The sequence below is a fragment of the Chinchilla lanigera genome, unplaced genomic scaffold (assembly GCF_000276665.1).
Source record: "Chinchilla lanigera isolate Chin_1 unplaced genomic scaffold, ChiLan1.0 scaffold00013, whole genome shotgun sequence".
NCBI lineage: Eukaryota > Metazoa > Chordata > Mammalia > Rodentia > Chinchillidae > Chinchilla > Chinchilla lanigera.
In genome coordinates this window covers 32,582,024-32,608,691 of record NW_004955414.1, presented here as the reverse complement: position 1 = coordinate 32,608,691, position 26,668 = coordinate 32,582,024, and the positions used below count along the sequence as shown (strand labels likewise).

Sequence of the window (26,668 nt, the reverse complement as noted above, 5' to 3'; positions counted from 1 at the left end):
TTAATCATATTTTTAAGACACCCTTACATCTATGCTGTTTGCCCAAACAGCTGGTCTTCATAGGCTAGCCAAGTTGACATAAAAGTAGCCATCACACCACGTAAGGATTAGGGGTCTTGACCGAGAAGTTTCTCTTTGTTACATATTCCTTCCCTCCTTTTGCAAGTCCTCATAGAGGTCTGAAAAAACTTCACTCAATGCTGTCTCCATGTGGACCCAGAAGCTGTACGAACCTGAGCAGTAGAGCCTGTGTGTCCTTCCTGTCACTCTCAGATCTGTTCCTGCTGACTTTATATCCCGAGAAGCAGAGTCCCTACTTCCTAAGCCAAGCCCTAGGATATGGTAGTGGTTTTCCACTGAAGCCTGTGCTCAAAGCTGCAGAGTTTTCCTCTGTGTCCTGTCCAAATTATTCCTGAACTGCTTCCCTCATATTTGCCGTGTTGCATTCATTACTTTTGTTCTATCATAATTCCTGGCTTCTGCCACAGCAAGCTTGTTTTAGTTTCCAGGATGATGATCTTGGAGTAGGTTCATTAGCAGTGACCAAGAGGCTGAAGGAGAAGACTTTATGTGGGAGTTAACTCCCTGTCTAGAATGTTTCGTCGGGAAGTATAGTTAGGCTGTTTTCCACCACAGAGATTTATACTGCACAGGTGATCAAAAACACTTCTTATTACAATGGAATGTTGAATTGCTTTTGCCAAAGTCGAAGAATGCCTAGATGGAATCTCTAAGGTAACATAAGGTTGTAAAGAGAGCTCTGGACCAAGAATTGGAAGACCTGAGCCTTGCTCTGTCATTATGTCCGTGAGATCATAAGGAAGTCACTTCGTAAGTTTAGGCCTCAGCTGCCTCTTTCATAAGATCCTGGGGCCAAGACCTCACTTTGCCTTTGTGCAGTTACCACTTGACAGCTTTTAGATCCCTTTCACCATTCATCATCTCTGGGCTGCCCACCAGTCTCCCGAGATAGGCAGGACAGAGGTATGGAAATGGCTCATTCCCATGTCCAGGCAAGGGTTCAAAGAGGTTAAAATGAGTTCTCTAAATCCATACTGATGGGAAGTGAGAAACCTAGAATTGGACCTGGGTTCCCTAGGTCAGCCTGTTTTGAGGGCCCCTTCTGAGTCTGCCAACATCTATGAGGCTGAAGGGAAGACACACACCGGCACTGGCAGGGAGGCGGTGATCCAGCAGAGCAGAGGAGGTGGTGCTGCTTCATGCTCTCAGAGCACCCTCGGCTCTGGGGAAGAGTCTGAGTGGATCCCTTAAACCAGAGGAGGCTGGTCTCCAGCTACTCAAGTTGAAATGTTTTCTCATGCTGTTGACTCAATTCAGAAAACACTTATTGAGGCTTTATCACATACCAGGTTCTCGGCGGGGGGGGTAGGGAGGCAGAATAAGCAAGCAGAAGTATAATGAAAAATAGACCGGTAAGTATTTTATTTGAAATGTAAACAGAAGGCTTTGGATTTACAGTGGAAGGTGCAATTAAGTTGTCTGGAGGGATGAAGGCAAATACAGCTGAGCTCTGGCTGTTGAAGCAGGATTTCGACCACAGGAGATAGGAGCGGAGTGGTGTCTGCTCTCTCTTCTTGGCCCTGGGCCACAGATAGCATGGCTAAGACTGCCACACCAGAGCCAGTGGGGCAGCCTGTGTACTGTAGGGACCCGGCCACGTACATCTCGGTGGAGCCTGTGCTGTCGCTTGTCAGATTTGACACCGTGCCTTAAAGGGCAGACTGTGAACAGGGCAAAAGAAACCCTGCCTGGCAGCCCTGAGGAGAGGACCCAGTAGGAAAGGAGACACCAGCCCCACGACAGCGGAGGAGGCAGGCTGGAAGAAGGCACTTTCTTAACAATTGTGGTGCCCCTGCCAAGACATGAGAGGCAGGAGGCTGTTGCTTTGCATGTGTGATTTTAGACTGACGGTGTTTTGTATCGTTATTTTAAAACTTGTTTCTCAGTCTCCTGCGCAGTTTTCTGTCAGCTTGTTGCCATGGAGAAGTGGGTTAGGGCTGGAAGCTCTGTCCTCCACTGTCAGCATTTCTGGACCCACCAGCTGCCCCTGTGTAGATGGAAGGAGGCCAGGACCCCACTCAGTGGGTAGACTCTTTCTCTACAAGCACTGGCCCTGCAGCTCGGTTTATTCCTCTACCATTTCATGTGTTCATCATTGACTCAGCTATTCCATGAGTGCCCTTTGTGTGCCAAGTATTGTGTTGTACCCTGCAGGTACAGTGTCTGTGGCCAGTGACACATACATCTTTAGGCAGGAATTGTCAGCCTGTTCTATCATACCATCCCTTTCATATACAGTTCCTCAATCTTGTGCCTTTAAGAATTCAGAGGACTGAGTTGTTTCTCTTCCAACCTTTATAACTGCTCCTTTAGGATCTCCCTGGAATTGCTTCTTGGTCTCTTGACTCCTGGATTTCATTTCCTTTTGTATTCCCAGTACCCAGCACAAGGCCTGAGGCAAAGGAATGGCTCGGGAAGTGGATGTTAATGGATTCCTTTATTGGGCTTCTCAGAACGTCTGTCCTGTCTTTTTTCTTCTATTCTGGTTCTAAAGGTGGTAGCATAATCCAGTAGGAAAAATGGAGGCTTTGGAACCAGATAATTCTGTGCATGAGTCTTGGCTTCTGTTTTTTTTAGCTGTATGATTTCAAGCAAGTGACTTCTTCACTTGGAACCTTAAGTTAAACCCATTAATTTTCTCTAAACCTGTCTATCAGTATTTGAGTTTTAACATTAGAAAGAAACAATGTAGAAATACTTGGTGACCCCTTAATCCCCGCAGGTGGCTTCCTGGCTATATCAGCCGAGGACCTAGTTGAGAAAAGTTGCTCTGGGTTGGAATCAAATGACCAGGAACTTGGTCCTGGCTGTGACCTTGATGAATCCTATGAATAATCAAGTCTCTCTCCTTACTGAGACCTTACTCTCCCTATTTGAAACATTTGGGCATTGAATTTGTTGATCTTTTATCTCCCAAAGTCTGAAGATTCAAGTTGAAAAGAAAAACTTGGATGCTATCACCACCATCACCCAGTACCCTCAAGGCGGGAGGCCGACCTCGGCGTCGCCCTCTGCCGGCTCTGGAAACTGCACTCCAGGAGGCTCAGGGCTGGAGCATGGTGCTGGATGCAGACATCTCTTTGGTTGTGAAAATGTCCTTTGAGTACCCCATCTCGGTTTCTACCCAGTCCAGTGGCTGGGCTTGACTTGCATCCCAGAACAGTGAAGAATTGGTGGAAGGAGGGCTTTTCCCCCTTTTACTTGCACACTGCTTTTTTCTCAGGACCTGTTGTCTTGAACCTTTGGCTTTTGAGGATTCTGTTCCCTGAGTCATCTGGAGCCCAGGGCTCGGTGGTAGGCACTATGAAGAATACAGAACCATGTAAGTCATTGTCTTCACAGACAGTATCTCTGCTCTTGTGACATGGACAAGAGAGATAAAGCAGAGAGAACTATGAAATTCATGATAGCTTGTCAGCAGGAATGCTGTGGACTTGGATTCTAATCATAGTCTGTCTCTTTCCAGGCTCCATGAGTTGGGCCAGTGATCAAGTTCCTTTACTGCTGTGACACTTCTCCTTGATTCAAAGGAGGAGTAGTGGTTGGGGAGTTTTTAGAGGAAGGAGTTGTGCTGATTCTGGAAAGCTAGCCTAGAATTTGAACTGGTCTAGGAAAGATGGATGAGAGTCCTCCTGATTGTGGGGAGGGAAATGCCTGAGCTTAGGCAAAGACCATAGAGCATAGGCTGAGGATAGATGAGAATGAGGTGCCCTCCTAATTCAAGCAGAGAGCATGTGTGAGGCTCAAGGAGCAAGAGCAATGTCAGAGCAGGCAGCTTTTGCGTTCCCTCTGTGGGCCTGAGTCCCAGGGGCTTAGCACCCACCCTGGGGTTCCTACAAAGCCATTTAAAACTGGCGCTTCCAGCCAGGCATGGTGGCACACACCTGTAATCCCAGAACTTAGGAGGGTGAGGCAGGGGGATTACTGCGAGTTCTAGGCCAACCTGGGCTACAGTGTGAGTTCAAGGCCAGCCTGAACTGCATAGTAAGACCCTGTCTCAAAAAGATAGATAGATAGATAGATACATACATACATACATACATACATAAATAAAACTGGCTTTTCTTATCCAGGGGTCTTAAGAGTTCTGCCTTTGTTTCATGTTCTATTCCTCCCCAAAACTTTTCCGAACTTAAGGTGACAAGAGAGTTATTTTGACTGTTTTTAGGATTTGAATCTTTGATTGTAGATTTATCTCCCTGGCCTGTGAATCGAAGAGTCTCACTTCCTAGACCTAGCTGTGACCTCCATCCCCAGTCGCTCACACCACTGCTCTGTAGCATCACCAATGCCCAGTGTCTGGTCCTCTTGGCCCTGCTTCCTTGCTGTCTCTCCACCCTCCCCTCTTCCGCATCCCGTGGCTGCTGAGGCAGCTCAGGCCTCGTTCACTCTGACTTCCCTCTGTCTTCAAACTGGTCTCCCTATGGGCCTTCCTCCACATTCAATTTAAAATGTTTAGAAAAGTCCCCAGCATATTGTAAGTGCTTCACAAGTGTTATCTGTCATGACAGCAACAATGACAGTGATTATGATGATGATTTTTCCAGATTTTGCTTCTGAATAGCTCTGATTCTGCTATTCCCTTGCCCGAAATCTTAGTAGCTTCCAACTGGCTGTTGAATACAAGTCCAAAAGCTTTAGTCAGGACTTTTGAGGATTATATTTCCTGAGTCATCTGCGTAGATATGCCCCGTCCCTATCATCCTAAATTTATTTCCTTCTACTACTTTTTGTACTTCTTCTTCTTCTACCAGATAGAAATACCATTATTAGCTGTGCAGGCTCCATTGTCCTCCGTTCACACTGTACTTCTACCTATAGTTGGAATGCCCTTCTTCCCCTCCCCTAACTTTTCTTTGTCTACTAAGAAGTCTCTGCTGATTCCTTAAGCTGTGCATTTCTTGATGGCAGATGCCAGGAATGGTTCATTTTATATTGCTATGGCCCCTATCAAATAGGTCAAAATAGATGTTTTATGAATGACTGGAAAGACCTAGGTCAGCCGTTTCTTTTTTTCCCTTCGCTTTCTCTCTCCTCCCCTTTTCTTACTTTCTTTTATTTATTTTTTCGGTCCTGGGGACTTAACCCAGGGCTGTGCATGCTAGTCAAGCACTCTATGGTGAGGTACGTCTCCTGCCCCCACCCCCTTTATTTTATTTTGAGACAGAGTTTCACTAAGTTGCCCAGACTGATTTAAACTTGTGATCTTCTTGCCTCAGGCTCTGGGCCCTGTTTTTTAGCAAGCTAGAGTTTGAATTACAGAAGTTGTCAAGGCCTGTGCCACCAAGCCTCAATACCTGTTCCTTGGAGGGATTTGGAAGTTCCTCAGCATCTATGGGCAAGTGTTTGTTTACTAATCTCCACACAGTTATAACACCTGTGTGCTGTGCGCAAGCAGATTGGCTCCCCTTAAAGCAAACTGGCAAAAGAGGGTAGAAATCCAGAGGAGCTACATTTAGATACGGGTACCATTCAAATACAGGTAGGGGCCCATATGATCCTAGGCATGTCAGCTTCCTGGGGGCCCATTTAAGGCCAGGGGTCCAATCACAGGAATCTTGAGGTAATTACCAAATTTCACAGGCATTCAAATTTCAGGGAGCACCAACTAGACAGCAACCTGAGGACAGAGAGGAGATTCAGGCCTTAAATGGGGGGATGTCAAAAGAGTCTGCTTAGCAAGCAGAGGATGACTCAGGCCTCCAGCCCCAGAGTTCCCCGGTTCAGTCCACACTGGACCTGTAGCTGTATGTTCCCAGCAGGGATGAGAGAGGAGACTCACAGGAAAATGGGCTCCCTTTCTGAGTGAGGATAGACTTGGAAATTGGCATGATCTCAGTTGGGAAACACCTCTGGCTGTCAGTTCTCTCAGCAGGGCAAGACTGGGGAGGCAGTGGCTGACATATAGCCAGGCCAGAGGTAAGTCATCCTTCCCCTCCTCCTTCACCATCTGGCTCCCCAGCCCGTTGCCTCCATTTCAAACTCAAGCCATGAACATACCACCCCCTGGGCCACCATTTGGAAAAGTCAGTCTTAGGCTGATACTCACTGCCTATAAATGGCGTGGAATTAGGCTAATCAGTGGCTCTTAATTTCCCAATAAATGCGGGTGCTGTGCTAATTGCCACGGTCCACGCCATCAGATCCCTGGTTGGCGGCATCAAATAAGAGAAGTGGTAATTTGGGGGCTGGAGTAGGGGAAGGCCTGCTCTGTTGGCTGAGCCAGTTAAAAACCATATTACTTGCTGAGTGAGCCACAGTACAGAGCCAGGGCCGGACCTCATGAGCCAGGGACTCAGTGAGTGGCCTGCAAGTGTGTTCACAGGAACTGAACCTCAGCACTAACCCTAAACAGTTTCTTGTCCGTGAGTGGCTTTTTGTTGCTTTTCATCAAGGAAGATTTCACCAGCAGCATGGCGTGGTACTGCCAGGGCAGCTCACCAGGGATAAAGCATCCCAAACCTTGGTCTGCTGTTACCATGGCAACGTGGCATTTCCGGACTCTCCAGGCAACCTTGCTGGCATCTGCTGCTGTAAAGATTCACATGGAAAAGGGCCACTGTTCTTCCTCCATTTGAGACAGAGCAGAGCAAGTTGTAAAGACAGGGAACCCTTCGCCAAGGACCGGGATCTTACAGGAAAAATGCTGTTCCATTGCTGTAAAGGCCTTTTGATAAAATAACGTGTGACAGCTTGTTAAAGCCTTTCAATTACAGTCTGTTGGGAGAAAGCTGATGATCAGAAAAGACCCCCCTCCCTGCCGAGGCAGAAAGCCAAGAGGTGATGGGGAGAAGCAGGTGCACAGCACGAATAAAGGCTGGTTGGGGGGGTGCGTGGAGTGTGTAGATGGGGTTGCTTGGGTGGGAAAACTGACATTGGTGGAAAAGGCAGGTGTTAGCCCTGCCCCTCTGAAGCCTGCAGCTCCACTCCTATCTGGCAGAAGCCTGAGCACGTCTTCACTCCTCTGGGTTATGGCTGATCCTTTCTTCTGAGGAATGGGAACTGGGCGCCACATCTCGTGCCTTACTTTGGGTAGGCCTTTCTCCCTTTCTCGCTTGACTCACCATTGTTTGCAATCACTGCTGTGCCCATTAGACTCATGGGGGAAATAGAGTCTCATAGAAGATGCTTGCTTGAGCTCACACAGGAATACAAAGCTAGGAACATAGGGCCTAAAGATCAGGATCTGGATAGACTGTCCTGGGCTTAAGTCCTGGCCTCATCTCAGATTTCGGTTAGGCCTGAGCCTCAGCAGAGCCTCAGCTCCTTGACACAGATCCTGAACATTCCTGCCCTGCTGGGCTATTGGGGTATAAAATGGCATAACAGAAGTAGTATAGCATTGTTCCTGTATATAGCAAGAGCTCGGGGTGTGTTAAATATTAGCTATTTTCCTTAAAAATTGGGACTATCCAATTCATTTTTGCACCTTCTCTCCTTGTATACATAAGGCACTCAAATGTCACTTCATCTGGAATTGATAGGAGGAGGACATTTGTTGACTGGGTGAATGGGTGAGGGACCAGAAGGAGTTCATGCACATTGGTGGGCTCTATGCTCCTGCCCACTGTGTGCAGCTTTGGTGCAGTGTGGTCTGCAGGACTGGAGCCAGGCCAGCCTGAGAGTCTGTCCTGTGTAGATCAGCTTGACTTTCTGATGGCCTGCTGTCCTGAGGCCCGGGATTTCTTCTTCCCAGAGCTGTAGCTTTCTTGGTGAACACATTGGGCAAATTTCTCCCACCCTTTGGACATAATATATGGTGTTTATGATAATAAATGTCCAACTTTATAATATATAGAAGGTGTCTGTTCTCTCACATGAGCTCCCTGCAGCCCTGGAATTGTCAGGAGTAAGAATGGCTCATGCTGTAGATGTGGGAACTGAGGCTTCATAACTGTGGCTGTCTGATTGCTCACAGCAGGAGGGGCTGGGAGAGGGGCTTGTCCCATCTTCTGCCTAAACTCTGGTGGTCTTTCCCCTGAATGAAGACTTTTGGGATCTATAGCTCTTTTACAGTGTGATCCCCGTGAAGTAAAGAACACTGAGCTTAGAGTCAAAATACTTTGATCATAAGCCTGTCACAAGCTAGCAGCTCTTCAGTGAGCTACCTCTCTTGCCCCCTTATCTTCCTGCCTCAGATTTGTGCTGCGGTTGATAGAAAGTCTGAAATTCCAAGGAAGTGACTAGCGAGAGGGGCATTATCGCCAAGGGCCACCTCCATCTCAGCAATGCTGTGACCACAGCAAGTCCAGCTGCCCTATTGCATCACAGTCTGGACAGTTGAAAAGCACTCTCTAAGTCAAGCATGGTTACCCATGCCTGTAATCCCAGAACTCTGGGAGGCTGAGGCAGGAGGATCACAGGTTTGAGCCCCGCCTGGGCAACTTTGTGACTTGGAAAGACCCTGTCTTGAAATAAAAACTAAAAAGAGCTCTGCTGTAGCTCAGTACAAAGGCCCTGGATTCAATCCCAGTACCATCAAAGAAAGGAAAGAATGAAGTGGGGAAGAGAAAAGAGAAGAGGAAGGAGAGAGGGAAAAATAAAGGAAAGAAATAGCCGTGTAAGAAAATGGATGTTCGAAGGCTTTTGGACTAGTAGCTCTCCAAACCCTGCAACACCTTTGGGAAGTTTAGTTATTGGAGGGTAGGACAGGAACAATCTGTAGTGGTCTCTAAGAACTTCATTTAATCCTACAGACTTCAGAAAGTTAGATATCCATTGCTAATCATAGTAATGACAATAGTTATTGCCATTTACAGACTCTCCTCCACGTAACTACTTTTCATGGGTGTTTTCATTTGATCATTGGAAGAATTCTATAAAGAAGGAAAAACAAATATTCCTATTTTTCAAATGAAAACTTTGAGCCCCAGAGAAATTGGGTAACTTTCCCAAGATTATACATCTAGTCAAAGTAGAGCTCCTGACTTCAAGTGAATGCTTACTGTAAAGAAAGCAGAAAACATTAAATAAACTGTTGTGAGTGAGTGAACGAATGAATGAATGAATGCATGAATCCTGACTCCCCTTCCAGAGAAGTGTGTGCGCGTTCTGCTTGCTGGACATAATACCCCACACCTACAACTTCAGTGAGGAACCCTAATTTAGTTCATTTTTTCAGCCTGTGATTGGCTGGCTTCAAGGCAGAAATGGGAGGAGGATATGTTGGAGCAGAGCGTGGTGACCAGGAAGCAGAGCAGGAGAACAGTGCCACAGCGGGAGAGGAGAGGGGCCAGACAGGGACCCTCAAGGCTCCATCTCTATGACCCAGACCCAGACACACTTAGAAGTTGCTCCGTCAGTCCCTGGCATGGACCCTAAAGCCAGTGAGGTTGAAACTGCACTCTGACTACCCACAAGATGCCTCTAGAAAAGCATCTGCGCCAGTGGTTTCCAAATTGTAGTCTGGGAGGCTGTCAGAGTCCATGGAGCCAGCTGGGCATAGAGGGTGGCTGAAGGATGGCTGTGTCCCTCACCCCTACTCCACCCACAGTGGCTTCAGTGTTACCTTTTTTGTGCACTGGGATATTGCAAGCCTAGCGCAGTGAGTCTTGAGTTCTGGAATGCATCAGAATCTCCCTTGGAGAGTGGGTCTGGGGTGAGCACCAGGACTCTGGTTGTAAATAAGTACAGATGGTTACCGGGCCACCTTTTGGGAAACGTGGCCATCTCCTTGGCGTTGGTGAAGGTTAAGACCCAGGGAGAAGCAGGGAGTTACTTTCGGTCATGGCCCCTAGGAGTCTAATCCTTGAATCCCTCATCCACTGCCCTTCCCCCTTACATCAACAACTGAGCCAGAAAACAAATGACACAGCAGAGAATAACAAAGCAGTTTCCATAGCAATGCTTACTGGCTTGTGCCTGTCAGGATGCCTCAGACAAACGCTAATCTGAACCCTTAGCTGGTACAATGTGAAATATCTCTTACTTGTTCCTCACAGGGGCTTTCAGGGGATAGCAAGGGAGAGGAGGGTTGGCATGATTTTGTCATGTTCCCCTGTATTGGGGGATTCTCCCAAATTTACTAATAGCTGACAGCAAGATGGACCAGAGCAAGGAGCGCTGGGGACTGGATCCTGGGCAGGATGTGGGCCCAGCCCAGCAGTAGATGGGGAGATGGGGAAGGGAATAAGTGTCAATCGCACATGTTCATGTGATGGACTCTGTGCAGGTACTCTGTGTATTTGTTTTAGAAAAACGAAGACAAGGCACAGATGATTGTCCTTACTCACAGATGAAGAAGCTAAGGCTTAGGTGTGTACAGTAGGTGACGGGTAGTAACAAATGCAAGCCTGCCTGCCTCTATAGCCGCTGAGCAGTAACAACTGTTTCCAAATTCTCTGACTCACTAAGTGCGCACTTGAGCTACAGTCTCCCTGGCTGGTTCTGCCTTGTTTCAGGAAGGACAGGGTCAGTCCACAGGCAGGTGAGTGCTCATTCAGTGAGCTGGGATGAGTTAAGCCAGGCTGGGCCTGACCGGAAGGGGAGCCAAGGGAGTCTGAGAGCCAGAGCTGCAGCCTGTTCACCCCCTATCTTTCGGTTCTCCTGTCCCCCACAACTGAGGCAACAAATGCCCTACAAAATGCACCCCGCCCTGCCCCGACACATGCATACACACAACAGTTCTTTTGGATCAGTGATCTCTCCGCATGACCTGCTCAGGTGTTTGACCTGCCCTCCCCTCGGGAATGAGCCCCTCTGAGGGTAAATGACAACTATCATTCCTAAAACAAACATTTATTGAGCATTTTTTATGTACCTTTAAGTGCTGGGATACCATGGTTGAATAAAGTGAAATTTTGTGCTCTCTCAAAGCTTTTCATTCTAGCAAGCAGCCAGACAAAAGTTTATGTTTGGGTGTTACATGCTAGCGGGGAAAACAAAGCAGCTTGAGGGGATGGGAGGAGATAGAACTGGGTGATCAGGGATGGCCCTCTGAGGTGGGGACATTGGAACAAGGACCTAAATGAGGGAAGGACGGAGAGCCTGTGCTTACCTGGGAGAGAAGTTCTAGGCAGAGGAAAGAGCCGGAGCAAAGGCTCCAGCTGGAATGGGACTGGTCAGGGGAGGGGGAGCAAGGAAAGCAATGTGGCCAGAGGGGTCGGTGAGTGTGGATTCGTAGTGTTGGGCATCATGAGGTAGCCAGGACCAGAGAGTGTAGGACAGCGTAGGCCAAGGTCGGGATTTTCTTCTGAACTGCCACGCCCCTGACTGATTGCCAGCCTGGAGACACCTTTGCCTGGCCTCAGCCTTAGAGCTCCAGTGTACTTTCTGGTAGAGAATATGTCCCGTAGGGCTAAACCCTTGGGAGGTCGAGCAGTCCCGACTGATGACACATACAGTTGTGTGAGCAAGGCCTTTGGGGACTCACCAGACCTCCATACCTTCTGCTGTGCTTCTCTTCCCAGGGCCGGAGCTTAAGGGCCTCACATTTATGGGTGACCTCCTACTCCTCAGGAGTTAGGTGTCCCCAAGAGCCCCTGGCGTTTCTCCTGCAAACATAGCATCTTCTGGGAATGCCCTTCTCCCGCGAACCTCCACCCCCAGAGAGGAGACGGTGCCTGTAATCCTGGCCACTCATCAGGATTAGGGAAGAACTGGACCAGTGGTTTAAGTATATAAAAATGGCAATTTTGCTTTCAGGCACTATTTGTTTTTTTCTTTTCTGAAGTGGGCACATTCATGAAGAAAATTTATACTTCTTAACCCATCCTATCATGCACTTCATTCAAGAAACAACAAAAACAGAAGCTGCAGTTTGGTGTGATAAAGGCACCAAGTTAGACTCAGAGAACCATAAGTATGGTGTTACCTCTGAGCTGTCATTGACCACCTGGTAGCTCCTACCATTTGTCATTCGGTTTCCCAGTTCCCAGGTTTATAATCTCTCGGGCTCAGCAGAGGTTTCTATTTGGGGAATATACTTATGCATTCATGTCTAATAGGTACTTCCATCTTAAAATGGCCAGCTCAGAACTCCTGATTTTCTCCCCAAGCCTATTCCTCCCCAAGGCCTTCTCAGCTTCATAAATAGACCTGCTGTCCACCCATTGCTTGGAGAATCAGTCTTGATTCTCATCACTCACTTGCTTATGCACAGTGGTGCATCAACAGGGCCTACAAGCTCAACCTCACAGCACCGCTGCCAGCTGCTCTGAGCCCCGGAGCCTTCCTGCCTATGCAGTGTTGTAGCCTCCGAAGTTGGTCCTTCCATTTTGCCCTTGTCATCCAGCCTGCACAGACAGCAGCCTTTTCATGTGTAAGTTAGAGTATCATTTCCTGCCTAGAATTCTCCAGCAGCTCCTCAGCAATGCAAACTCCTACCTCTTCACCAAACCCTCAAAGCTCTGCTTCCCCTTCACTCTCCAGCCTTCTCCCCTCTCCCTGGGCTCCAGACACACTGCGGTTGGCCTCCTAACTGTATCTGGAAGTGGCAGAACTTCTTCCAACTTCGGGCCTTTGTGTTAGCTGTATCCCCTGCTGGTAAGCTCTTCCTCCAAGTGTTTATGTGGCTGGCTCCTTGTGGTCTTTCAGGTTGTGGCACAGAGGCCACCAGACTGAAGAGGACTCCCTGACCTCCTGTTACTGTTAATATCTGGATGTCCCCAAGAGCCTCACACACTCGAGGGTGGGGCTTTGGGAAGAGATTGGTTATGGGGGCTTACAACTGACTTGCTGTTAGGAGGCGAGGTCTGGTTGGAAGAAGTGGGCAACTAGGGGTGTGGCCTGGAATGTGCATCTCCCTTCCCAGTTCCTCCCTTGTCTCTGCTTCCTATCTGCCAGGCTTTGAGCAGCTCTTCTCTGCCATGCCCCTCTGCCATGCCATCCTGCTTTGGAACCAGCTGATTATGGACTGAAACTTGAGCCAAAGTAAATCTCTCCACCTTTAAGTTGCAGGAGTCAGGTCTTTTGTCCCAGAGATGAAGTGACTAAGACACGCCCCCATCCATCTGAGTCAGGTCCTTCTGGGTAGTTTTCTTTACAATTTATTGCTAGCTGCATTCTGTTGATTTGCATGTCTACTTGTGTCCCTCGCTACAATATAAGCCCTTTGAAGACAGAGACCTTGTGTCTTATTCACTGCTATATTCCCTACAACTAGAACCATGCTTGAATATATGGGTACTCTGTAATTATTCATCCAGTTATCTATCAGCTCTGGCAGATGGAAAGATAATAAGCAAAAGTGAGAGGATTTTTTTCGGGCAGTTAAACCATTCATTGTGATACGGGTTATGTCCCTTATCTGATATCCTTGGGACCAGAAGTATTTAGATTTCAGACTTTTTTGGATTTTGGAATATTTGCATATATATAGTGATATACCTCGTGAACAGGACCTAAGTCTAAACACAAAATTCACGTATATTTCCTAATGCCTTATGCACATAGCCTAAAGGTAGTTTTGTAGAGTATGGTTAATGTGCATGCATTTTAACTGTGACCATCTCACAAGATCTGGTGTGGGATTTTTCCACTTGTGGCTTCATGTCAGTACTCACAAAGTTTTGGATTTTGGAGTATTTTAGGTTTCAGAGTTTTAGAGTAAGGATGCTCAGTCTTTGCTCTAACGGTGCAAACATACATATCATCATCCATGTGCCAAAAGCCATAGGCTGCCCCCACCACAGGTGGCCCCTAATGTAAACTGCACACTGAACAGTAATGACACGTTAGTGTTGGAGCATCAGGGGGAACAAATGACCCCTCTGGCCCTGGATAGGCGAGAGTGAGGGGGGCTGTGAGCAGGGAGGGGTAGGGAGCTGTTTGTACCTCCTGTACAATTTTCCTGTGAACCTAAACATTCTCTAAAAAGAAAAATAGTCTAAATATTTAAGAGGTAAAGAATATATTAATGTGAATACACTAGATAATAAATATGCTATACTATAATTGTTATTGATGTGAAATTCACTAAAATTTTATTCTGCATGGCCTCTCTGGGTTTACCTTTCCAGGGCACTCATCTCCCCGCTCTGTCACTGGGAGGGATACTCAGCCCCACAGCCTAGCGCTTGTGCTTGGGGCCTAGAGAGTACACCGAGGGATTGGACTGGACTGCACCAAGCGCAACAGCAGATCCTCTGGGTATTTATTCAGTGGCTGAGAGCCCCAGGGAAATCCCATCTCAGGTTTGCGCCTTCCTTCCCATGTGAACTCCAGTCATCTTCTGTGTGTGGATTCTTCTTACCCCCTCCCCACAATGGCTCTGATCCCCCAGCCTCTTCTCCTGCATGCTGATGAGCCCCAGATAGGCTGAGGAAAAACAGTGTAAGGAGACCTCTGCAGTGACCAGCCTCCAGGAATGGCAGCCATCCAGCTGCTGTATCTGTGCCCCTGTCCCTTGCTAATGTCCCTCTAAGGTCACTGTTAATGAGATGACGCTAAGTAGAGACAACTTGGAAGTTCCAGCCAGGTCTGAAACATCAGCAAGGGAGACACAGCAGAGCTGGTCGTGTGGAAACAGTTTGAGGGTGTTATGTGGGCTTGGGTCGCACAGAGGCAGCAGACCTAAACTCCACAGCAGCGGGTGTGACCTGGGGCAGTGCTGAGGCAGGGCTGGGCTCCACATCAAACGTGCTGGTCCACAGGCTTGTGCTTGCTCCACCTCACACGCTGTGCTGGCTTCTGGGTCTCCCCAGCCCCGCCGTCTTCATCATAGTGTGTCAGCAGAACGCCTTCATCCCAGGCTGCTGCACTGAGTGAGATGGGTCATATGGAAGCCCAGGGAATCACGTATAATCACAGGAGGCCCTGAGAGGGTTAATGTCCTTTCCTGTTCCTTCTCCCAGGGCAGCCAATAGGCCCAGAAAGCTGGCAGTTCTGACTAAACACCGAATTCAGAAAGGCAGTCTACAGGGAGGATTTCAGTTGTTTATAAAACAGGCCGACACGTTTCCACCTTGTAAGTTCTAAATCCGTCATCCGCAGCTCCCTAGATCTAAGAATAGACACCCAGTGGAGCCAATGTGCCATAGCACGCTCTCCCTGCAGGTGACTAAGGAAATGTGTCCACTGCAGTCTCAGCACCTCCTGCTCTCGGCTGGAGGAGCGCTGACCTCCGCCTCTTTTGGGAACCTCCTCCAGACTCAGCGTTTTCTTCCATGAGGGGCTGATCCAAATGCCCTCCTTACTGAGCAGCCCCAGCTGCCAGATGAGATGCTGCTATGATACAGGAGGGGCAGTGGAGGGCAGTTTGAGGGCAGCAGGCACCTCTGGCACATCGGCATTGCCTTGCTGTGGGTCACTTTCCTCCTGGGCACAGAGAGCTGTCAAAGAGAGCACTGGACAACGTCTGGAGCAGCGGGATCGAGAAGAGGCTCTAGAGCAGGCCCCAGCTTTGCAGCATCAAACCCATCAGCGGGGTGCTTTTCTGTTCACCCCCTGAACCAAGGCTGCTGCTCTGTCTGGCTGCAAGGAGCCAGCCTCAGAAACATTCCTCCCTCTGCTCGTCCGCCTCCACCTCCTGTGTTGTCTCTCTTGCACACTGCCATGCTGTCCCACACCACCACTTCAGCTCTCCAAGACCAGGATGACTTTTGATTTGTTTCATCCCAGCCTCTGTCTCCACCAGCTGGGGGCAACGGCTGCATTCCGCCACAGGTTACCAGTCATTACAGAGTTCTTCCTGGTAGTGATCTTGATTGGCCGATCCATGGCTTCTCCCCACCTCCATGAATTCTCTTTTGGCCCTCACTAGCCATTCATTTATTCACTCAGTCACATACACAGTATTTATTGAACACTAATATGTGCCATGCAGTGCTTCAGGTGCTGGGTTAGAGACAGGGTTCCCACTCTCAAGGAGCCTTTGTTTTGTCGGGTGCGCTAGATAAATCGGGGCAAGGCAGGAACACCAAATGCAAAGGTCCTGAGGTGAGAACTGTTGGAGGAACTGTAAGGAAGTTAGTGTCACTGTGTTAGTGTCACCAGGATAGAACACAATAGGACATGTTGTCTGAGGAGAAGCCCCTGGAGAGTTCGGAACAGAGCAGTGCTATGTCCAACTTAACTTTTAACAGGATCACTCAAGCTGCATGTAGGGGGCTACAAGGGTGGAGAGGCAACAGAGAACAGTTGCGAAGCTCTTACAGGACTACCATTGAGGGGCTGGGGATTTAGCTCAGCAGCACAGCGCCTGCCTGGCAAGGGTGAGGTCATGAGTTCGATTCCTGGTACCAGAAAAAAAAAAAAGAAAGACTACCAGTGAGAGACTGGCAATGGTGCTGGTGAGCAGTGGCCATATCCTGCTGTGTTCTGAACATCATCTCCCTAAATCCTTTCTTTCCCAGGGCCCACATCTTTCCTTACCTGGTGGACAGCCACAGCCTCCTCACTGGACTCCTCGCCTCCCTCTCTCCCCTCACCTTTTCTCAGGGCTTCATGGGTTTTGGTCTGCAGGGGACCCTTGGCCACCCTGCTCCCAAATACCCTTCCCACAACAGTCCATGCCACAAACCCAGTCATCTCTGGAGAAATTCCTGGTGCAGGAATGGCTTCTTCCTGCTACCCAGCTCCTGCTTTGAGGGCACTGTTGGCCCTGGGAAGTGATGGATGGGCTAATCACGGGAGAGCCAACACTGACAGTGCCTTTCGCCCAGTCAGGCCCCGTGGAGCCATCGACCCAGAGCCATTTCCTCCAGGAGCTGCTCCTCTCCTGTGTCACTGTGACCAGGGACAACTTACAGCTCTCCACTTTGGAGTGGCTCTGGCCACAGAGCAGGAGGTGAAGCCAGGCCTAGGAACAAGGTTAATAGCACCCAGTCTCAGAGTGATGCATGCCCTTCCATGCAGCTCTCCAGCCAGGTGAAAACAAACTGCCTAGGTCTTCCCAGGCAACACTTCCTGTTCCCACCACCTATGACCCCAAGTCTAGGCCCATAGCTTGGTACTCACGGCTCTCTGTGGTCTGTCCCTCTGGGGCTCATCCCCCTTTCCTTGGCTTGCTGCCTGCTCCCTGATTCACCCAGACTGTTTCTGTGGTCCTGCTCTTGGCCACGTGAGCCATGTGGGCTCCTTGTCTGGCTTAGACCCTGCACTAGACACAAGACCCAGAGAAGGGAAAGATGCCTTCTGTGTCCCTAGGGCCCCAGGCCACTGGGGAAGACAACCGTGCGAGAAGATGAGTACGGGAACTGCTGGCAGTTGCATCATGGTGATCACTGAAGCCCTGTTTGTCGTCACACAAGATTGGGGGGTCCTCCAAGTATTCATAAAAGGAATGTTTTAAGAAAGCGGGACTTGACCCGACTATTAAATAGCACACTGAACACACCAGATTCTTGGGGCTCTGTCACCATCTCCCGCAGGGAGAACTAGTGAAGGCGCCTGAGGTTTGGGGACCCTTGGGTCTGGCCCTCACTAGACTGGATATGTGACCTCAGATGACTTTATTTTACCTCCTTGAGCCAAGCAACCTCATCTATAAATTGGAAATGGTAAGCTCTCAGGGCTGCTGTGAGGATTAAGATGACATTTGCATAACATTAAGAAGCACCATCCCAAGGTAGCAGCCTTCATCTTCATGGGTAGGGATAGTGGCTAGAATTCCTGCTATCACAGCTACATTCCAGGGAAAGCATGGAAGAGGAAAGAGGTAGCAAAAGGCATGTGCCATCTCTCTTTTAAGGAAGGGTCCAGTGGGCTGCTACAGAACACTCAGTTTGAACCTCATTGGCCACACCCAGCTGCAGAAGAGATGGGGAATGTCTAAGTTCAGTGGCTCAGGGGATAGGAGGTTCTGCCCACACATCATGTTTGTCTGTCCTCAGCAAGGCCCTCCAGCAGAGGTGCTGCCCACTCCCAAACCCTGGGCTGCAGCCCCGGCTCCAGAAGACCCAGGTTTCCAGGAAGCTCAGGCACATGGTCCAAGGTCTGGACCGATTTGGGCCTTGTGTCCAGTGCCAAGGACCCTGCCGGTGCTGAGGCCGTGCTCCCTGCAGGGCTCTGAGGCCTATACGTGTGTGCTGACTGGGGGCTCCATCACTTCTCGCAGCTATCCCGAGCCTCGTGGGCACAGAGCCTTTACTTCAAAGGGCTGGGCAACCCCTTGGTAACCACAAGCCTTGCACGCACTGCCCTTGAGCCATCCTCTCTCTGTCAACCAGGTGGGATTTCAGTATCCTACAGGACCTGGAGGGGCCAGGCACACTGCAGAGAGCCCTGTATAGAGCTGGGAGCATCCTCCCACCCACCTGCTTTGAAAACTGGATGTTCCCAACTCCAGCTGGCTTGCAGAGAGGCTCCCTGCAGCCACTCTCCTTCCTCTGCCTCCTGCCTGAGAACAGCCCGCATGAAAGCCTCTTGCCAAGCCAGAGCACTTTCTGTCTTCACCATACCCCATCTGATGGCCTTGAGTTCTGCTTATATGGGTGATGCCCGTTCTAAAACGTTGGAGGGGCACACAACTTACGTGCCCTGCCGCAGTCTTCCTGCCAAGGGGACAGCCACTCCCTTGCCTTCTGACCCTAGCGCCTGGTCATTGTCAGTGTGTTTGAGACTCCACACTTCTTGTCATTCCAGGGGCCCCTCCCTCCCCACTGTGCTTTTGCCACAGATGTGGCTCCCTTGCTTTTTCCTCCCCTCCCAGTGCTGTGCTTCCCACGTGGATGTGAGCTGTCACCAGGTGTCAGGCACTGGACATCAGCATTAACCCTCTTGGAAAAGGTGAGGTAATCGGGACCTAAGTGCCTTTACTTCACTGCCGTATGGTGAGGGCACCCAGGACAGGCCAGCTTGGTCCAGAGGTACGTGCCAGGGGTCAGCCAATCACAACCCACTCTGGCCTGTGGCCTGTTTCTGAATAATGCTGCAAGCTAGCAATCACTTTTAAAGAACTGTAAAACAGAGAGTATGTGACAGAGACCTAATGCGGCCTTCAAACCTAAAATATTTCCTACCGGCCCTAGAATAAGCATGGCAAAGTTAGACACACATGCAGCATGTAGCTCATTCTGGAGCCACACTCCCAGGTTCTAGAACCATGTTTAAACTATAGATCATCTATCCAATGGGGCTGCCTCGCAGGGTTGTTGGAAATAATGCATATACAGTGAGCTTGCTTTGGCAGTATTAGGGAAGAGATATCTGGGCCTTTGCCAGGCTTCTCCACCCAGTGGGCGTAAAGGTCCAGACCCTGGGCCTCCTGCTTCCCCGGCCCTGAGCATGGCTTCCTTAGAGCGGTTCTCTCTGGCAGGAGGAGCGGGACCAGCGGGCTGCCTGTTGTGCGGCATCCTGCTGGGAGGTCAGCTCTGCCTTCCTCCCACCTCCATCCCTGCTGTCAGTCAGCTGTGCCACTCACCAGGGCCAGGCACAGAGCCCACACCGGGTGCCAAACTGGGCCCGAAGGTACCAAGGCTTCCTTGCTGTCTCTACCCTGGCCCGAGCGCCCGCCTGGCTGCGAGAGCTGGGCCTGGGGCTCATCCTCTCTGTGTGTATTTCCTCTCCCTCCCGCCAAACGTGCAGACATCTGTGTTTCCCCAGACCTGAGCTTCTGGCCAAGGAAAAGGCATGGGCAGGGTAATCTCTGGACCCAGCCAGCCTCCCTCTCCTCAAAGTGTAGTCTGCAAGACAAATTTTTAGTAGGTAATTGGTTAACTGTAAAGGTTTAAAAACTCAATCATTGGAAAATAAAAAAGAGTATTTTCTGATCTGGACAGAGAGGAAGTTTCCACTCTTAAAAGCAATAGGAGAAACGGAAGCATAAAAGTTCAATCAATTTTACTCCATAAAATCATAAACATGTATATCAGAAGATCCAAAACAAAGTTTCAAGCCAAACTGAGGAAAAAATTAATGCCAAGTATGACAGAAAAAGAATTAATAGCCTTAAAAAAATCTTTAAAACAACAGAGCGCTTCATAGGTAACAATAGTAGCTATTCATGTATTACATTATGTCAGGTTCTATTCTGTGTATTTTACACATATTTACTCATTTAATCCATCCTGGGAAACAACAGTATGAGAAAGATTTTATTGTCCTCATTTAACAGATGAAGCAAGTGAGACACAGGGAGCTCATAGTGTTCACAGGGACACAGCTAATAAGTGTTAATGATATATATATATTTTTCATTTTGTTGTTTCTTTTCAGTACTGGGAATTGAACTCATGACCTTGCACTTGCCAGGCAGGCGCTGTGCCACTGAGCTAAATCCCCAGCTCCCTCTATCCACCGCTAATAAGTGTTAGTACTGGGATTTGAATCCAAGTCACCTGGCTCTAGGGTGTGAGCACTTAAACTCTTTCATGCTAACCAGGAAAAAGAATATGAAACACAATACACAAAAGAGGAAATATAAATACTGAGTAACAGAATTATCTTTCAATTTCAATGTTAATGTACAAATTAAAACAGCAAGGTACCATTTTTGCCTTCAAATTAGAAAAGATCTGTAAATATTATAATAAGACTGGCAATACAGGAGCAAGACTGCTGAAGTTGAGGTGGCTTTTCTCAAAAGTATTCTGGTGGTACTCAGAACAGTACTCAGGAGCCTCAGTAATGTCTATACCCTTTGACCAAGAACTTCCATTCTAAGAATCTAATTTGAGAAAAGAATTAGAGCAACAAAGATTCATAAAGATGTTCATAGCAATGCTATACAAAATAATGAAAAATTAGAAACAACCTAAGTAGCTGATAATAGGAAACAGGTTAAGTAAATTGTTTAATCTTCATAATAGGCAATTAGGCAGCCATTATAAATAAATTTGCATAACAAAAGGCATGGTAAGGAGAGTGAGGAGACACCACAGGCTTCTGGTAGAAGACACTTGCTATGCACGTAACAAGGGGGAATTATATAAACAAAATACACAAAGAAAACTTAGGAATCAATAAGAAAAACGCAAATGACCCAAGAGTAAGATGGGCAAAGAATGTAAATAGACAGTGCAAAGAAGGTGTGACCAATATATATAAAGCTGTGCTCCATCTGACTGATAGGGAAATGCAAACTAATTAAATGTACTTAGCAGAATAGCCAGTGTCTGAAGGCAAAGACACAGAGAAGCAAATCCATATCCACAGCTGATGGGAGTATAAATGCTACAGCCACTCTGGAATGCTATTTGGCCATACTGAGTAAAATTAACCATGTGATTCCCCTGACTCTTGGATGCTTCTAGGGATCACCCTGCACAAAAACACCATTTTCTTTTCTCAGACCTCTTCAAAGATGTTCATTGCAATACTGTTTATCATAGCTACCATATTAGTGTTGTTGTTGTATAAGATTATTATATTTGATATTGCATTGCACAGTAGCATTAATAACTGTTATTAAAGAACTATGCATCCCAAGGGAATATGGTTTTACATAATGAGGTATTCGCACAGTTAAAGTGAATGAGTTAAATCTTTAACTATCAGCTCAGATAAATTTCTTTTTTTTTCTTTGTTTTGTTGGTTTTTGTTTGTTTTGTTTTGTCTTTTGACACAGGTTCTCACTATGCAGTGCGGGCTGGCCTTGAACTCACTATGTAGCCCAGGCTGGCCTCAAGCTCATAGCAATCCTCCTGCCTCAGCCTCCTGAGTGCTGGGATTACAGTTGTGCACCACCATACCCTACACAGATAAATTTCTAAAACAATGAGTATAAGGAGCAAGTCACACAAAAGATATATATTTGAATGATACTATTTTTTTAAATCTTTAAACTAAATATATTACATAATATTTAAGGACATACAGGTAGAAAACTGTAAGTGCAAATAAGGTACACCACCTTCAAAATAGTGGTTACTTCTGGAAAGGAGAGATGAATGGAGGGGCAAGAGTGGGAGGCAGGGCTTAAACTTTATGACTTTTTAAAGGAAAATTTGAAACAAATACAGAAAAATATCAATGTCAGTGCTCTTAATTTAGGTGAGGTTATGTGTCTTTCTCTTAAATTACTTTCAGTACCTTTCTGCATTTTGAGCTATATTAAAATTTCAGGTAAATTATTTTTTTAATAATTTGCAATTCCGTGGGGAAACATCTGGATTATAATATAATGGATAAAAGCAGGACAAAAATATATTCAAATATTCACATGTTGTACAAGTTAAAGGTTGAAAGAGGTAATACAAGATATTCACAGTAGTGGGCAAGAGTCTGCTGGTCTGCTTTACTTTATAGTCATCCTCTTCTCCATTTTTTCTTTTTCTTGGCATGAAGATGTATTATTTTTATATCCAGAAGAAACTATTAAAGCAACCACAGAAAAATTTGAGGGAGCTTAGCCCCCAGGAGAGGGCCCAAGACCTAGGAAGAGGGTATGATGGGGCGGAAGCATCCTGGGCTGGTGTGACCTGGGCTTAGGGCCGGCCTGGCCACTTTCTGGCTGTGTGACTGTGTGTTTGTTCATCCCCTCATCTATCCAACAGTAAGGTCTTCTCCTTGCTGAGCTCCAGGCACTGTGCTGGAGACAGAATGAACAATAGAATATGCTGCTTCTTTCCTCACCCCAGAGCATAGGCTGCTGAGGAGGGGAGAGGGAAAGGTCACCAAACAGACTGTACATCACTACAAAGTGTGTGATCTTGTAGAGGAAAAAAACAAGAGCCTAACAAGGATGGGTGGCCAGACTACCTGGCCTCTGGGCAACATTTAGACTGGAGTGAAAAGCATGAGGAGGACTGGAACCCCTAAAAGTTGGAACTTTTAGAGAAAGGAAGGCCTTCCAAGGCACTCTTGAGGAATTCAAAGAAGCCAGGGTTTGGGGACACAGTGAGAGAGAGAAAGAAGGTGGGGAAGAGTTGTGTAGGGTAAGACCAGCAAGATAGGTGTCAGATCCTAGGCCAGAGAAATGCCTCTCTAAGTACCAGGGAAAGTCGTCGAAGGGTTGGTTTTAAGCGGGGAGGCATGTGCGATCAGGTTTGCAGCTGTCAGAGATCCCTCTGAAGATCAAAGTGGACAGTGAGCAGCCTCGTTAGTTACCTGGCTGTTGCTGTGGCCAGGCAAGAGGAAACGGTGATCTGGGTGAGGGCGGTGCAGAGGGACAGACCTAGGAAAGTTTTGAGATCTTCCTGGAGACCGGGCCCTTGGGTCTTGGCGAGGGGTTGCACGTGGAGGTGGCCATGAGTGAAGGGCCAAGGAGGAAAGCCAGGTTTGAGCACGGAGTGCTACGAGGTGGTGGGAACAGAACATCATGGAACAGCAGCAGACATGGGAACAGGAGGGGACAGCTAGCAGGCCTCCAAGTGCTGCTGAACCATGGTTTCTTCTACTTTTTTTTTTTTGTCTTTTTGGGAAGAGTCTCATTATGCAGTTCAGGCTGGCCTTGAACTCACTTTGTAGCCCAGGCTGGCCTTGAACTCACAGTGATCTTCCTGCTTCAGTCGCTTGAGTGCTGCATGGTTTCTTGTGTGAACTGTAGTCTATGACGGAACCTGCACCCTTGGAGTGAGTGTTTTTCTGCCCTGTTCCCCAGAACCCCTCTACAGTGTCTCCCTCTCTTTCACAGGTGGGGCGTGTTACTCCTGGGGCTGGAATGAGCACGGCATGTGTGGGGATGGCACTGAAGCCACCGTCTGGACCCCGAAGCCTGTGCAAGTCCTGCGGTCAGCACCAGCGCTGCTTGTGGGCTGTGGGGCTGGCCACTCCCTCGCCCTGTGTCAGCTGCCAGGACAACCTGCCCTGGGCGAGGATCTCAATGTCACATACCATCCCTCTGCCGCTGAGGACACCGAATCTCAGGAAGCGTTGGACAAAGAGAAACTGGAAGGAAAGACAGAAATTTCAACCCAAAGCCATCCTGACAAATCCAGAAGCGAGGGACTGTGATAGAGAACCTTTAATAAAGTGGCTTTTCCCACCAGAAGTTTTCCTAGAGGCTCGCTGTGTTGGGCTGTGAGGTTGGCCTGAGCCAACAAACCAGAACCATGGGCAGCTGCTCCCCTCATGTCCACGCGCAAGGAGGCACCCTTTTCTACTCAATGAGGCGAAGAGGGTTAGGTCTGCACCACAGGGAACGGAAAGCTAGAACCCCGACAGGAAGCCTCCAGCCTTGCCCTGACTGGCAGAGACAGAAAACCCAGCCCCAGTCCCGTGGTTGCTTCAGTTCAGCAGCCTTTGGTTTGCAAAACAGGGCTCTAGCAGCCCCAAGCCTATCCTTAGGTTTTCTTCTCAGGACCCAGAGCTGGCAGCTTGTGTGTTCAGGTATATTGAGGTCCTCTGCCTAGAGACTTGGAGAGGGAGGGAAGAAGAGAGGGAGGGAAGAAGAGAGGGAGGGAGGGAGGGAGGGAGGGAGGGAGGGAGGAAGACCTTTGGTGACTAGGGCCAAAAGAGAAGGCTCTGGAGTGGAGATGTGAGGGAGTGAAATGGATAAGTGGGAAAAAACCAAGACTGCTGGAAGGAGAGCCCTGAGACAGACAAAGGAGTTTAGAACCAGTGAAACTCTTTGGAAGACTTAAGTTCTTCATCTAAGCCAGACAGGATGCTGGAGCCAGCCTCTGTGACCATAATGGCCGGGCAGTACAGCTTCTGAGTTTGGGTCTGTGATAGCTAGGCTCCCGTGCCTTTAAGAATTTACAGAATCCTCAGATATCCAAGCTGAAGAACCTTTAATCTCCATTCAGCCTGTGGCTTTCTCCTGCATTCTTCAGAGCCCTGGAGTCTTCTGAGAATAGTGGCCTTCTGTGGACTATGGGGAAAGGAGGCTAAGTAGACAAAGGACTGGATTGCCCACTCCACCTTATTCAAAGCTTTGGTTTTATCCATATATTCCATATTGGGCTTTCATTTGACAAGGGGGTCCTTGAGAAAGTTTTTAACATTTTTACTGGTCATGTGCGAAAGGGCCATCTTAAGGACATATAACTCACTTCAAACCCTGGGTCATGACTAAAAGTGACCCTGCCTGGGCCCTGAGCTAGATGAGGGTAGGATAGAGAATAACCCTGGGACTAGAAGGGTGTTCAGCTTAAGAGAATATGGCTAAGGACCAGCCTGAGCTCCCCAACCTGAACCTAGAGACCACTCGCATCCGTAGGCATACCGTAAACACTGGTTCATAGAGTCCTGCTCCAATTCTAGAAATACTCTACAAATATGGCAATAACTAGCAAAGCCCTTGGTCCCCTACCTCCAAGAACCAGCAGGCCAGTGCAACCCCTGCACTCAGAGCTGGTCTTGCAAAGGGACCAGGCCCACACAGACAGAACACTTAGGTAGCCCAGAGATGATCCATATTGGAGCAAGCCTAAGGGTACTGGCTACCACCCGCTCTCCTAAGGCTGTGTTCTGGATCCAACAGTGCAGAAAGCAGCCCCAGTGGGATAGCACCCAGGCCCATACCTCATAGACAAGAGTTTTTGCTCACAAAGAACCAGCACAATCTTTCTCACAAGACTGCAGTGCAGAGCTCCCTCCTATCTGTTCCAGCACCCGCTGGAAGAGACCAGAACTCCAAGTTCTCTGCTGTTAAATCCTATACTTCTCCCAAGACCACCTTATGAGCATCAGAAAGAAGTGTCTCAGGGTTCCTTCCCAGCCTGAAACAGGGTCAGGGGGTGCATCAGCCCTAAGCTCTTTGATCTAGAACCTCACTCTCTACGAACTGAATCAGATCCTTCTTCAAGCACCAGAGTACAGATAGTCCGCACATGGAGGAATGAATCGCTGTGGGCGTGAGGAGACCCCATCGACCACTCGGTAACATCAGGTTCTCCATTCCACCCTTCTTGGCAGCGGTGTCAGCACAAGGGCTTTCCCCTAGTCACTTCACGCTGGCTCCGGCTGAGTGTCCAAAAGCACCTGCCACATGATGAGTAAGAAGGTGTTGATAAGTGTCTCCCAGATTTTTTTCTGAGTGACGTGACTGGCATTGCAGCATGCTCAGACTTTGTAAATGTCCAGGCTCCCATTCTTACTATGCCATGATCTCTCTGTGAGCACAGGACCAGGGTCTGTAGAACCCTTCACCAAGGTTTACTCCTGATACAAAAGTGGCCAATAAGAGTAAGTGGATGAGTCCATCTGTACACCCACAGGGTCACCGTGGAGAGGTGAAGTGAGTGGCCTCTGTGATGCTCTCATCCTTTCCAGCTTCTGTTTTACCCCGCTTTGGTAAGCATATACACGAGAGCTGTGCTGTGGATATCGTAGCTATATGACAGTCAGTGGCGCTGTCATCCCCCTGGTTAGCTAATGAGCCATAGGAGCTAACTTGAAAAATTATTTTTTACGATCAACTAAGTAAATTAGCCTTCATGTTTCTCCTCCAGGAGAAGGAAGAAAGGGAACAGAAGAAAGGCGCAGCCTCCAGTGTGACTTCCTAGGCCTTTGGCCTGGCCCCTGGAGTGACTGTTGAAGGACCAGCTTGTCCTGGATGTTGATGGAACGTTTCTATCTTGCCTACCCTCCTGACCACAGATACCCCATCTGCCCTTCACACCTCCTACCCACAGCCCCTGGAGCTGAGGGCCATCCAACCAAACTTAGATGACATGGTGCGTAGGAGTCCAGGCCTGTGGCCCATTCTAAAGCCTTCTCACCATGCCCAAAGCGTCCTCCACTTCTGGCTGAAATGATTTAGTGATCAACTGAAGCTGAGTTAGCAAATGAAGTTCTGGGGAAGTGGAGAGGCTGTTAGAGGGAA

At 48.3% G+C, this 26,668-nt stretch overlaps 1 protein-coding gene across 10 annotated transcripts in view; it reads left to right on the top strand.

Annotated features, from left to right (window-relative positions):
* Sergef (secretion regulating guanine nucleotide exchange factor) overlaps positions 1 to 26,668 on the top strand; it is a 217,296-nt gene that overhangs the window by 188,023 nt on the left and 2,605 nt on the right. For 5 of the 10 annotated variants that reach the window (XR_260219.1, XR_001233168.1, XR_001233167.1 and 2 more), the window contains 2 exons: positions 23,534 to 24,228; positions 26,295 to 26,519. Coding sequence is in view for 2 of the 10 variants with exons in the window: in XM_005380392.1 (XP_005380449.1) it covers positions 23,534 to 23,853 (320 nt within the window). In the remaining 8 variants the exon portion in view is untranslated. Of the gene's footprint in view, positions 1 to 14,039; positions 14,214 to 23,533; positions 24,229 to 26,294; positions 26,520 to 26,668 lie in introns of those variants that run through there. The other 5 variants (XM_005380392.1, XM_005380391.1, XR_001233169.1 and 2 more) reach the window with 4 other exon arrangements.